This window comes from Sarcophilus harrisii, chromosome 6 (assembly GCF_902635505.1).
Source record: "Sarcophilus harrisii chromosome 6, mSarHar1.11, whole genome shotgun sequence".
NCBI lineage: Eukaryota > Metazoa > Chordata > Mammalia > Dasyuromorphia > Dasyuridae > Sarcophilus > Sarcophilus harrisii.
Window position 1 is genome coordinate 14,936,735 of NC_045431.1, and position 15,119 is coordinate 14,951,853.

A 15,119-nucleotide genomic window follows, 5' to 3' on the forward strand; every position below is an offset into this window, starting at 1 on the left:
ACCAACTCTGGGGCTTAGTTTCTTTATCTCTAAAATGGATTTAATACTGTTTATACTACATTCTTTATATGGTCATTGAGAGGAAAGAGCTTTGTAAATCACAGGTCAAATTTCCTAAAATCAATTGTTCTAAGTATTTTGGCACACTGAAGTTTTACTGCATTAAATGCATCTTGAAACTAGGGAACTTGGACCAAATTTTTTTTTATTTTGTGGATATGTGTATATGAAGATTTACACATTACACAAACACACACACACACACACACACACACACACACACACACACACACATTCCTCTGATTGAAACCATATTTAAAAGATGAATCATTTACCAAGATTACCCAGGAAAGCCAGTGCCAAATAACATAACTTTGTGATTTAAAAAAAATCTTTTTAAACAAAGTATCTGTCAAATGGAAAATGTATGGCAGAACCAATTATAGCATGAGAATGTAATAGAATATTATTGTGCCAAAAGAAACGATGATTATAAGAGATTTGGAAAAATACAAGAATTGTATAAATGGATAAAATGAAGACTTGAGAGAACAATCTGTACAATGATTGTGATAATGCATGTGAAACTCATAAAAGGCAGTTGAGCTCAGCTAACCTTTCCAGAAAATAAATGATTAAAGGTGTATTTTATATGTACATACAAATATATACATGTATGTATATACACAAATGCATGTATGTATTCTCTCCTCTTGGTGAGAAGTAGGGGGAGGGAGGCTACAGGCATGGGATGCTGGATATAGCATCATATGGAGTCATTTTATTAACTTTGCACAACTCTTCTTTGTTGCAAAGGCAGGTTGTGTGTGTGTGTGTATGTGTGAGTGAGAGAGGGGGGGAGGGAGAAAAAGAAAGAGAGAGAGGAGAGGAGGGGAAGGGAGGATATTGAGAAATGACTGATGTAAATGAAGGCATTAAAAATAGTCTATATAGAAGCAGTTGCTTCAATAGAATAATCCTGCCCAGTCTATCCTTCTTTACTACAGCAAATAGCCTCAAGGTATACTTATCTAAAATTAGATAATTACTTTTTAAAAAAATATTTGACTTCATAAACAGGGGTCTTAAATACAATTAATGTGGTAATAGAACCCAGTACTATAATCATAATAAAACAATAACAGTAATGGAATCATAGATCTCCTGCTGAAAAGAACTTCAGAAACCATTTAGTCTGACCTCTCTACATCATAATAACTAGTATTTATGAAAATTTGCAAAAAGTTTCATATATGTATGTTTATCTATATGTATGCATGTACATGGACACATATGTAATCGTCTTTGATCTTCACAATAATCCTGTGATATATATGACTATTGTTAGTCCCATTTTATGTCCAATGTCACATGGCTAGTGTCTAAAGCAGGATTCCCATTCAAGTCTTGCTGGGTCCAGGACCAACAGTCTACCTGACACCTAACAAACTAAACTTAAATATCCCAATTGGAAAGGTTAGACTCCACGGATTTCAAATGTGCTATACATAAATCATATCCCTACATCATTCATGACTAGGATTAGTTAGCTCAGTTGGCTAGAAACTTATGCTATGGACTCCAATCCCCATGGAGGTTAGTTGACTTCATTCCATTATATAACCAAAGATATAGAACCCTAGCTAGTGTTTTTCCCCTAGGCAAAAAGGAGAGGAGAATGAATGAACGACCAAAGCAAATCCATCACACAACTTAGAAAACAACCCTTAAACATGCTCTATTGACGAGAAGTCTCTAAAATTATCTTTACAAGAGAGAAACCTTTTAATGGTCCTCAAAACTCAAAGTTACATGGATTCGGTTGCTTCAAAAAATAGGGGGGAGTATAAACCAGCTTGGGGAATGGGGAAAATTAATCCAGTCACTTTAGGGAGAGTGATGGTGTGAAGAAACCTCATTTCTCATGACTGTTAAATAATTAACTTTACATATAACATATGTTGGTGCTGTTTCAAAATCACCGTGGCCTTTTAAGAAGCTAGCATACCAAATCATTCACCCAAATTCAACTTGAAGGGTCTAATTGAAATCAACTGAGCACAGTGATATCACCACAAGCGACTCAAAGAAGAAAACAAAAAAGCGGTTAGACAGAAATTTGTCTCAGCTCAGGAGAGGGGACTCCTCTGTAGAGAGGTGCTGTCCAAACAAGACAGAGTCCCCATTACCGTCTTCTCTATCCCTCCCCAACCCCTCCCTCCTGAGCTGATGAGAATCACCAGAAAATAATTTCATCATTGCAGATAGAAAGACACAGAACAGAAGCAAGAGGGAAAATGCATGTTGTGCTTGCATCGGGAGGCTTTTACAAGGTCTAGCATCCGAGATTTTCCTTTGTGACAGAGTACATTTCAGAATTCTTTCATTGACCTTAAACCACGCTGAATGCTGGGAGATAAAACCAATTAGGACATAAACATACCTGTAATATTGTCATAGCTTCGGAAATTCATTTCAATGTGGTCCCACTCTAAGACCATACAGTTTTCCATACTCGGCTGGGCAATGGCCACAAAAACATCATTCTTAGAGTTGAATGTATCCACAGAAACAGACTGGTAGGGCAAAGTCTGATGCACCACAAAATCTAAAACCAGAAAGTTTTTTTAAATGACCATAAAAATCACCTGCTGGAAGTACCCACAAGCTACTTATCTCCTACCTCATTTACCAATAATATTGCCAGACTGGGGAGGGAGGGACGAGGAAAAGAGAACATGTTTAGACTCACTAAAAACATCCAAATATAATTCACCGTGGGGGATCCTGGGAATGATTATGGTTGGCCCAGGATTTGCAGTCTATATGACTGCTACTATTAAGTTTCCCTCCAGGTGAGCGGCCTCAGAAGGAACTTAAGGGATTTCAAATCTTTCTAATAAAATCGGCAGGAATAGCTTTTAAAGTTGTGGGAAAGAGGCTGTATGCCGTAGAGGCCGCATGTCAAAACCCAAGCTGAGAAGTTGATGTAAACCTCGAGCACTGTGTCAGCTTCGCTACGCGGGGCCTTCAGATTTGGAAATGGAAGCACGTCCTGGAGCCTTAGGTGCAGTCTATTGTTTTTCCTCAACAGAAGCATTTCTGTGAAGTCAAAAACTAAGAAAGGCAGCCTGACATACCTGTTCTCTCAGATCTTGGACTTCTGATGGAAAAACGGTGGCTAATTAGTGAAAACAAAGCACAGAAAATACTGAAAAGGGAGACTGCCAAGCTTGGGCTGGAAAACCTGACTTGTCTTGTAAGAATCAGGCAATAATAGTGACTATGGAATCTCAGTGGTATCTCTTGTCAATTTAGGTTCCTTCAAGAGCAGTGCTAGTGACTTGCAGATTACTTTGTGATGAGGAGTGGAGAAATAACCCAAATTTGCTTACTTGCTGATTCCCTAATTCTAAAGAGAAATGGGGGGGTTATTGTGGGATTTGGGTAGCCCCAGGTGATTATTTCTCATCAACATCTTATTAACAAATTCTTCATTTTCAATGCATTTAGTGGCAGCTCTGTGTTCCTCCCTGTATCACTCAACAAAAGATCCCTAACAAGGCACTCACAGGCTGATCTGCCTAACAGTGTGATGATTTTCTAAGTGATGCTGGATAGTAGTTATATGGCCTAGAGAAATCTGGGGCTGAAAAAAAATCTCCAAAGAATCATCAAATAATAAATAACCTGTGACCAATGATTAGCCGACAAAGTAAGTGGATAAATTTTACCCAGATGCTCTCAGGGGATAAGGATTAGAAGCTACTATCTCATTTATTTAAGAAATTCCCGGGTGAGGAAACTCCCTTCAAAGATGCAGATTAATTTCTCTTCAATTATCCCGGGGCACTAATGACTTGTCCAATGTCAGGCAGCCAATTAGTATCAGAGATGGAACTTGAATCCAGGCTTCTTGGATTTAAAGCTAGTTCTCTGTCCATTGCACTACACTGCCCTCCTGCTGTCTACAAGATCCAAATTCAATATTGGCTAACTTTTAAGCATTGTAGATTGATGGCATAATGGTAAGAGATTTATGGCAGGAATCGGGCCTTATCTCCCACATTCTTCCATAAATCAAAATCTTATTGATTTTCTAAGATCTGGCACAAGAGCCACATCTTCCACAAAGTTTTCTGTGACCCCCCCTAATACAAACCTTCCCTCTCTTCTGCACTGCTGGCAATTACTATTTGTTGAGCATGTATTATATATTCTCTTTGTTTTAAGCTATTACTAACTTTTTATACAACCGTGTCTTATCTCCTTCAGCAGATAGGGAGAAATTTGAAGAAATTGCCCAGCTTTATGATTTTTTATTCTACATGCTGCTCTTGCACACAGTAGGTATTCAATAAAAACTTGTTAATTTCTTTTTGTTTGGATTGCCTCATTAAAGTCACTTCAGTTCATAAGTGGCAAGCTAGAGGGAAGAGTTTTCTAGGGAGAAGTGGGAATTTGGAGGAAGAGAGAGGAAAAGAGAATGAAGGGGAAAAAAGAGAAGAGAGAAAAGGAGAAATAGAGACAGACAGAAACAGAAAGTAGACAGAAAGACAGAATGAGGGATTGCACAGGACCAAGAGAAAGATGAAAGAAGTGAGATATAGAAAATGAGGGAGGAGTTAACTAAATGAGACAAGAACTATTGAAGAGGGGAGGAAATGGGAAATAAGCCCTTGAAGAAATATGTTGGATTATTCAGAGAAAGAGTTTCAGGCAAGGAAGCAGAGGTAAGGGATGGAAAGAGCAAGAGAGGAAGGTGAAATAGATAAAGAAGTGAGAGTATGAGTGTAAGAAAGGGTGATCACTTCACTGGTCACCTTCTCTGTTCCAGTCACAATTAAACTCATACTCTGCCGGAAGTGATAACTTGAAAATTCTAGTCCTGTTGGCCAATCAGACCTTTTGAGTGTATGAACAACACCTTTTTCCTTTGTATTCTCCATATTCCTAGTGTTAGGCTTCCAAGGATACAACAAATCAGTAAATCGAGTTTTAGGCTTTGATGTCCCCATTTGGGGTTTTCTTGACAGAGATGCAGGATGGTTTGCTGTTTCCTTCTCCAGCTCATTTAACAGATAAGAAAACTGAGGCAGAGTTAAGTGACTTGTCTAGGGTCACACAACCAGTAAATGTCTAAGGTCAGATTTGAACTCAGGAAGATGAATCTTTTTGATTCCAAGTCCACTGCTCTATCCCCTATGGAGCCACCTATTCAATAAGTACTTGTTAATGTAATGGAATATTGACTCTTTCTGGCACAGAATTTCTCAGTAAAACTTGGGAAACTCTTAGGGAAAAAAAAAGCTAATAGATGCTCCTGGCATCACTTTAGTCAGCTGAAAGCTGTGACTGTCAGTAAGCCCCAGCTGAATGAATTGATGATGGCAGGGAAGCCATAGCTCGAGCAGAAAGGATATTGCTTCTACCCATGATAGACAGGATTTGATTGGGATGGTCTAGGCACAGGAAGTGGGAAGAAACAAAAAGGAATCAGGATGATGATAGAGTAACTCATCTGTCAACAAAAAGGAAGGTGACACTAATAAAAATTTGGAGTTCAGATAATTAGGCTTTGCTACAGCCTGTTCAGCACTGAGTAAAATTAAGCTCTCTCAACCTAGGTCCATCCTGCTTTTGCTGACAGGTTTCGTGGAGAAGGAAGAAGAGGGCCTTGCCAATTTTCTTGTAAATATAAAGATGACAGATGAAACTGGGAGAAGGAGGGGGATTTTGGTAAACAGTTCCATGTTCACTGCTCTACGGCTGTGGAGAAGGCTACAAAAAATGCAGCTGTGTTCTTTTAATTACCAAAGCTATGACTTTCAACTTTCCTTATTGGGTTTCCTGTTTTATAAGTAGAATCCAGATCTGCCACGAGAATCAAACAAATCCCAGCTCACTCATAACTCAGGACTCTTCCTGGTTCACATTAGTCTCCTAACTGCACTCTTAATTCTCAGACACATTAACGTTCCATTAAATATGTGGTTCTTTTAAATTGTCAGGTTTTGTTTGTCATTCAGCAGCAGTTTTTGTCTTTAAACAGTCATGAAACGAGAAGTTATAACTGCAAAAAGAGGAAGATCATTTTGAAAAAACAAATTCTAGAAGCTCTATCCTCTATTAGTCCCATTCCGCCCTCCTGTTGGTGAATCCTTTTGGTAAAAGTGTTTGCATATATTTTAGATATACTGAATATCTGGCATAAGGAAATCAGTTAATGGCTGGAACTGTGAGTCTAATTCTTAATGAGAGACATTTAGAAAAAAGGAAGGATGAAAGGAAAAGGTGTGTGGGGGATTGGAGGCATTTACATAAAATCCCTCATTTACCATTAAATAGCAGTTAGCAGAAGCATACTCATCCTGAACCGCTCTCAAAGACTGCATATATTGGCGTGACATCAACTCATAAGTGATAAAGTATTAATAGGCCTCTGGAGTCAGAGCTGCTGCTTCTGTTCTTGTTGGATGGAGTTCATGATGTCAATGGGACTGTTACAATTTAAATCTGCCTCCCACTGGAATCAACCGAATTTTCACGTGACTATTTCGAGCATATTTACTAAATAAATTAGAAATGATATAGATCGGATTGGGAGAGAAAGCACACATTAATGCATCACTTCTGTTTGCATTTTCATTAGTCCCTGAAACGAGGGAGATGACAATCAGGATGTAAAATTCACTCCTGCAAAGAAATCTGGCCCCTTTACCTTACATAGGTAAGATACTAAAATTAGCTTGAAGCTGGGAGTAGGAGATAGGGGGAAAGGAGCTGTGAGCTCACTATGCATGGGTGAAGCTTCCCAGCGGTGACTTGTGATGTTAATGGCTTCTGTAGCTTTCCTATACTACAAAAGAAACAACAGCCTGCTTCCCCTCCACAGATGGAGGGATGATGTGTTTAGATCCTCCGTTTCTGAAAGCATCACTTGGCAGGAAAATGACATCCTACCAAAGAGACTCCATTCCAAATTTTTAACATGGGTTTTAGCTTTGGACTCTCTGGTTTTCTTAGAGTTGTTCCTCAAGATAGGTTCTCCTGAAACCTTTATTCAAGCAACGGAGGGGGCAAAGTAGGGTCTGAGCAAAGACGAGGGAGCCAATAAGTCATAATTTCTTGACTTAGTTTTTTACAATGCAGTGTTTCTATGGTCTGGGCAGGTCATCATTTTCACTGCGAGAGAAGAAACTTAAAACTAGGTGATTGGTTCCTGTTACAGGAGGGAAAATAGCAAAGCTGGAAATAGCTGTTTTTTTTCCCTTTATGGGGAAGTTTTATGACAACCTGGTCTTGAAGCCAGTCAGGTGCTACCTAATTCATGCTAACTAATGAAAAGGCATTGATTGTGCATGGTTTAAAACCCATTATCAAGTCTCTGTAAACCTAAGGACTTCAGATTTAGGGCAGAATTCAGGTGTCGATCACTTTGGATCAAGCCACCTCCTCTTTCCTGCATCATTTCAATGCTTATCACCATCATTTATATAGCTCCTACTATGTACCCAGGCACTATGTAAATATTGTCTCATTTGCTTCTCACATAAATTCTAAAATTCTCAAAAAAAAAAAACCACTAAAAGGGAAGTTCTGTTATTATCCCCATTTCATAGTGGAGGAAAATGAGATTAACAGAGGTTAAGTGACTTGCTCAAGATGACATCACTAGTAAGAGTCCGAAGGTAGATTTGAATTCAGATCCTATTTGAATTTCATGGCATTCTATGGCAGGAATCTCCCCTAATAGAGAGTCTTTTCAAGTACCCAGATCTCCCTCCATCCCAAGGAATCAGGAAGACATCACCCTTCCAAGCTATTAGAGAGAGAACATCATATTCCAGCATACATTGAGAGAAAAAGGAGTGAAGAGGGAGAAGAGATATGTGAAGGAAGCCAAATTAATTACTTAGAGCATGTCTCTGCACTTAAGAGCGGAGATGGAGAAAGGAAATCAGGCAAAAGGTCTAGTGGGATGAGACTGAAGGGACTGGGAAGCTGGAGTAAATATCAGTGGTCGATAGATTTCTGATAGGTAATGCTCTCCCTAGTAGTTGGCAAAGGATTAAAGCCCAATGACATTGAATCTCAAAGGATCTAGGCAAACAAAAGAGTCCCCATCTAGACATGAATGACAAGGAGATGGTGACAGAATTTCAGTGACTTCCTGAAATTTCAGGTTTTCTATTAGACCAAGACATTGCTTACATGGTCATCTACTTACAAAGGTTGAATTCGGAAAAAGATCATTTTCACTTTGTGGTTGTTTGTTTGTTTGTTTCATTAAATGGACATTTGAATGAAATAACAAATGCAGGGAACATGGTACAGTGGGAAAAGCTCTGATGGGATATGAATCCAGAAAATGGGTTCAAGTACCATCTCTGCCACTGACTATATGAATTTGGACAAATCCCTTCACTTTCTCTGAGCCTCAGTCTCCTCCCATATAATTTCCAGATGATCTCCAGGGATGTCTCCCAGTTCCAACATTCTATTGAATGTTTTTGGCTCTCACTACCTAGTTTCACTTTTTTCCCTTGAATTTGCATTCATCCTTCTCCTGGCTTCTCCTTTAGCATGCCCTGGAGCTTTGGAGATATCAACTATCAGTCTGAATGCTTTTTTATATGTTTGGTAAGCGACTTTCATACCATTCCTTTATTGATTCACTTTATCTTTAAAGCTTGCTTTAAAGAGGCAAAAACTCAGATCTTTTCATCTTGAAGACATATAACTGATATTATGTTGTGTTACTCCATGCAGTTAATATTTTAATTCTGTTATCTGACAACCTTCAAAAAAACATAAACTAGAACTTTGAGGTTATATTTGGGATATTACTTTTGGGGAGGGGAAATCAAATTGTCACCCAAAAAATTTCCCCCCAGATGTACAAACACTCATTGTTGATCCGCTTTTCTATTTTGATCCTAATTGCAATTTACCTAACCATATCCTTTCATAAGGAGCTGCCTGATTGATTTATTGAGTTAAAGGGCTGACTAATGAAATAGGAATCCTAGGGCAGATCATGATTAAACCTAGTGGAATTTTAATTCCCTAGCTTTTTAAATATTCTTTTGGAAGAAAAAAATCACCTCCAATTCTTTTTCCTTACCCTATTGTGTTAACTTTGTCAAGAATTGTGAAATTTTCCTAAAAGGGTTTTAATAATAGAACATCTCCCCTTTTTTTGAAGCTTCGGTTCCACTCCCCATAGACATTTTAGCAGAGAATAAAAAATGAAATGGTTCTAATATGAATCTTCAATTATTTATGGTGTGGTTAAAAAGATACATTCTGAATACCTGTAGTGGTGCATTCATAATCAAAACTGGCCACATCATTTAACTTCTTTTCCTGATATTCTGGTGGACCAATACACAGGACATCAGAAACAGTAGAATTTGTCATCTTTAACCACAAATACAACCACTTGGCTTTGCAGTCACACTCAAATTTATTGCCCCTTAAATCTCTAAAAAAACACACAGAAATAGACATGTTTGAAATGGTTGGTAGTAATGCAAAACAGTAGCACTGTTAGTCCCCTAATATATTTAATTCCCCAAGAATCTGGCTTTGGAAAGTTCCCAATCGTTGCAACCTATTTCTTTTTTTACTTGTCACAACGACTTTATTTAAAGGATTTCTGAGCTCAGGACTTTAGTTTTATGGTAAAGAGAGAGAGCACTTGTAGCTCACTGAAAAACTCCGTAGGGATGTTGTATCACCTTCTCTTCAAATACTATTAAAGTCATCACCGTTCCATGCAAAACAAGTTTGGTAAAAGAATCCTATTGACACAAGTCCTCACTCAAACAGGATGGAACAGGGAAATATTTCACAAGGACAACTGAAACACTGAGTTGTTTAAACCAAGCCTGGCCAAAAACAAAATTGGCAAACAACAGAAAATAAGTAATAGCCAAAAGCCATAGTGATGGGGCAGGGGGCGGAGATTAGAGTAGAACGGCCCATCTTTAGGGTCTAACTTAATAAAAAATGCATTTGAAAATTACAAAAACTAACAAAATGTACACGATATACACACAAATAACACAATATACTCTAGCTTTATCACAGAGCTCAGCAAGAATGCAAACAAAAGAGGGGAAGGGGAAACATATAAAGTCCACAATTAACTGGGCCATAATGGCAAGCAAATATAATGCGGTTTGAATTACTTACAGTTCAATCAATGAATCTAAATCACTGAAGACGTCCCTTGGAAGTGTTTTTATGTGGTTATTGGCCAAAGAACTGGAAGAAGAAAGTAACATTTCAACATGGTTATTAACTTTATTCCTCTTCATTCTAAAGTCACTTAAATAAAGCTAATGATGTAAAATAAAAACCTAATGCCTTCAACTCAGAAGTACTCAACTTTGTCAGAGGATGCTGGAGTTAGGAAATTAGTTACAAAGAGAAAATGCATTACTGCTCAGACTGTAATTTAGGGTCTGGATTCTTGGGACTATAATTCACAATTATATGACAATATAGGATTGCAATCATTAAGCGATATTAGACATCTGCCTCTTTTATTCAAGAACAATTTATAAAGTATTTCATCTGTTTAAAAAATCCTCATCGATACAGTAAGAGGCTATGGTAGATAATCTCCAAGGTCCTTTCCAACACTACTATTTTATGATTATATATGATATCATTCCTTCTTTCAAGGAATTCTACATGATCCATCAATGATCAGTTTTAATACCCGAAGAATAAATACAAGAAAGTGCTTTGAGAAAGGACTCCAAAAAGTACATGGTTGCAAAATCACTTTTATGTCTTGGTTTGTAAGGCTTGTATGTATAAAGAAACTTCAAAGGCCCTGGGCTCTTCAGAGGGTAGCCTCTTGTAGGCAGTTATTTTCTCATTAATATCAAAAGTTGATTTTTCTCATTAATATCAAAAGTTGATTTTTAGCACCAGAAATAGGAGACTCTGGGAAGCTATACAGTGCTTTTATTACCCCCAAGCTTCTCACTGAATCAAAAATTGATCTTTTTAATACCAAAATGTGAGTCCTCCTTTAAGGTTAGAAGACCACAAATAATCTTTGAAGAATCAAACCTGGGTGGGATTTAAAGAACAATAAAAAGATAAGTTGACCACAGCAATAACCAACAGTGGTTTGTAGGCAAGAAGGGATCTCATATAAAAGACATCCAGTCATTCCATAATTGGAAAAGGATCATGTAGTGAGAGGGAAGTAGCCCATATGGACAGCCTGAGGGATGCACTCCTATCTATGTGAAGGCATAACAGCACCACCATCCATCCACTCAGAATCCTTGGTGGACCCTTTACTCAGGTTCCATGGGAGGGCATGGGAAAAAGTCAATCAGAATAGAAAAGTGTGAAGGGATAGATAAGTTAGGGTATCCACATGGGTGGGATTATAGAACTTTTGAAAAACTGAAGCAACCAAGCAAATGGATACCTTTTCTGTTTCAAATCATGTTTGAGGGGGGGAAATCTTTCTAGGTATCTCCCCTTACTACTCTGCTAAGAAAAAGGGGTATCCATGAATGTGGAACACTTCATATACTGTCAGATTTATAAGACATGTATTGTTTTACCAGTTTTTTTTCTCTCCCCTTTTTATTTTATTTTATTTTTTAAAAATATGTTATATGAGATAGCTCTCTGGAATGGGGGTGAGTTTTTACATTACCTAAATTTCTCCCTATATCTCTACATCCTTCTAGGGATACAAGATAAAATTCAGGCAATGTAAAAAACAAAAGATAACAATAAAAGTTCATTTTAAAAACACTTTCTAAACTATGCTAATGTATTCACTCTAGGTGAGCCTATGAATTGATCCAAACTTTCAGGGAGAAATGAAACTATGAAAAAAGTTACTAACTGTTCATATTTGGAGTTTTACCTCAAGAAGGTCATTTGACAATAAGAAAAGATCCAAACATTCATGGCAGCACTATTTGTTAATAGCAAAAAAAAAAAAAAAAGTATTAATGAAAAGGCAAGAAACAAATCATGAATATAACTATTAGAGGCTGGCTGAACTATGTGTGGATTCTTTGAATGTAATGGGATAATATTGTGCTTTGGAGAATAAGAAATATGTAAAAGTCAATGAAATGTGAGAAGCCTTGGATGAAGAGACTAGAGAAAACAAAGCCAAATATGGAGTGACAACAATGTAAATGAAAACCCAATGACCACAAAACTCAGGGTGAAAAATGGATGATGCTTAGACCAAATTATTAAAGCTGAAGGACTTGTCCTTCCTTTCTGCTAAACATAAATTACACAACATGGAAATCCATATATACTGTCAAATGAAATCATTCTTTTTAGGTGGTTTCCACTCAATACTTTTCAAGGAATGTGCTTCACTTGGGATGGGGATATTGTTCATTGGTTACTAGAACATAGCTACTATATTAAAATCAAAAGTACCATAATTTTAAAATAGTAAACAAATTCAATAAAAATTTTATTTCACCTTCTAACCTGAATAAATAGCCATTGCTGACTCTTTTTCTTGTGATTCAGGATCTCTAAGCACCTTAGTATCACAAAAAAACTACAGTGTAGGTCTATCAGTGTAGAAAATTTAGTGTGATAAACTTGACTCCTTTCAGCAATGAGGTGATTCAAGGCAATTGCAACAGACTTATGGAAAGTGCCATCCTCATCCAGAGAGAGAGAACTATGGAGACGGAATGTGGATCAAAGGATAGTACTTTCACCATTTTTTGTTGTTGTTTTGTTTGTTTGCTCGTTTTTTTCTTCTTTTTTGTGTTTTTTCCCCTTTGATATGATTTTTCTTGTTCAGCATGACAAATATGGAAATATGTTTAGAAGAACTGCACATGTTATATCAACTTATTTGCTATCTTTGGTGGAGGAGAGGGGAAAAAATTGGAATACAAGGTTTTGCAAACATGAATGTTGAAATTTTTCTTTGCATGTATTTGGAAAAATGAAATACTATTGAAAATAATAATAAAAATGTTAAAAGTTGAGGAGATTGAACATGATATGACCACAAGACATAGTTTTAAAGATGTTTTTAAACACATAATTCCCTTATATGGACAACTTTTCTAGGATGGTCATTGTTCTCTTTCTCTTGAAATTAAAAGGATTCAGGGCTTGAGAAATTCAGCTGATTGAAGGTAAGGCTAAGTCTGTATGTGGATGCTGTTTCACTAAGGGGAAATATGGAACTGGATGATAATAAACAAAGTCTAGGCAATGAGCCTGTCAGAGGAGTAGGGTCCTTTGAGACATCTGGAAATCTCCTTTGCATTAAAGAGTTCAAAGGGACTTTTGAAGTTATGTAGCACAACTTCTGCCTAAAGTAGAAGTTCCTTTAAAATCCAGGCTTCCATGAGGCTGTGATATCCTATGTGTGTGTGTGTGTGTGTGTGTGTGTGTGTGTGTGGTGTGACAATTGTGATCATTTGTACACGGACTTGCCCAGGATCAGAGATTTGTTACAGTGACTGGAGCTTCCCAACCTTTTCCATCCAAAGATTTGCCCACAAATTTCTGCACCTCCCATTCTTTCCACACCAGAGGAAAGACAGGTTCCACCTGCACTGCTGAAAATCTGCATAAATGACCAAAGGTCATCAATGCAGTTGGAATTGGAATTCTTTGAATGGAATATTCTTGACTATGACAAGCATGAGGAAAAAAGAATGGGAAGGATCCATGGACTGTCTTATCATCCTTTCCTGTCCCTTCTTCCCCATTAGAATACAAACTGCTTGGGGCCAGTGACTATCTTATTTCATTTTCACCCTTCACTCATCTAATGCTACTTGTCCTTCAGACTCAGCTAAAGTCCCGCTTCTTTCATGAAGTTCTAATCCAGCCTCCACTGAATTCTCACTTCCCCAAATTCCTCTACAGCACATGCAGTCCAAATTCAATTACAGACTACCCCGTATTTGTTGTTGTTGTTTCCATGGATGCTAACCTTGCCTCTTTACTACGAAGTAAACTCTTTAAAGATGAGGACCGTGTCTAATTGTATTTCTTTATCTTTCACTGTGTCCAGTAAAGTGATGAGCATTTGCTCAAAAAATACACATTGTTTCACTGATTGTTGAACCAGTTATTCCCAGTTACAAATATTGGGTAAGTTAAGTGCCCTTAGATGCTATGTTTATTATGCTGGAAACTACATTTAGCAATGAAGGAATTTAGGTCATCCTCTGTGAAGTAACTAACCAATTCCCAGTTAAATACTGGAACATTATAGGAGCATGTTCCCCAAAGGGAACAAAAAGCTTCTCTCTGTTTCACAAACACACATGCACACACATGCACACTTTCTCTACAGGCTCAATTCACTTCTGGCTAAACACCAGAACTAAGACCATATAAATCTGTAGGTAACTAGGTCAACTAGATTTTTTTAGAAAAAAGGAAAGGAAGGAAGGAAGGAAGGAAGGAAGGAAGGAAGGAAGGAAGGAAGGAAGGAAGGAAGGAAGGAAGGAAGGAAGGAAAGAAAGAGAGAAAGAAAGAAAGAGGAAGGAAGGAAGGAAGGAAGGAAGGAAGGAAGAAAGGAAGAAAGAAAGAAAGAAAAAAGTAGGAAAGGAGGGAGGAAGAAAGAAAGAAAGAGGAAGGAAGGAAAGAAGGGAGGAAAGAAGGAAGGAAGGAAGGAAGGAAGGAAGGAAGGAAGGAAGAAAGAAAGAAAGAAAGAAAGAAAGAAAGAAAGAAAGAAAGAAAGAAAGAAAGAAAGAAGTAGGAAAGGAAGGAGGGAGGAAGAAAGAAAGAGAGAAAGAGGAAGGAAGGAAGGAAGGAAGGAAGGAAGGAAAAGAAAATCTCTTTTTTCACTAGTAAAATGAGAAAATTGGATTAGCTCAACCATTCCATGATCTATAGTTATTTAGCCTCCATTTGAAGACTACTCTCTTCCTCTTTTAAGGGCATCAGGACTGTCTGTTCATGATTGCTACTTTCCAGCTATTCAGAACCATTTGCTTACCAAAACCTATCCTTGCCAACAAAACTGCTCTGGCTGAGCATGCTTACTTCAGATTGCAATTCCATGGAGAAGATCCAAACTTCTTTATAGGATAAGGAAAGCAATAGGATATAAGAACTTGCTACAG

At 37.6% G+C, this 15,119-nt stretch overlaps 1 protein-coding gene across 1 annotated transcript in view; it reads right to left on the reverse strand.

The window, feature by feature from the left end:
* Nucleotides 1-15,119, reverse strand: part of LGI2 (leucine rich repeat LGI family member 2) — a 40,263-nt gene that overhangs the window by 11,339 nt on the left and 13,805 nt on the right. Inside the window, exons 5-7 of the mRNA XM_031941353.1 lie at nucleotides 10,201-10,272; nucleotides 9,318-9,487; nucleotides 2,444-2,608 (exon numbers count right to left, since the gene is read on the reverse strand). Coding sequence (XP_031797213.1) covers nucleotides 2,444-2,608; nucleotides 9,318-9,487; nucleotides 10,201-10,272 — 407 coding nt within the window. The remainder of the gene's footprint in view (nucleotides 1-2,443; nucleotides 2,609-9,317; nucleotides 9,488-10,200; nucleotides 10,273-15,119) is intronic.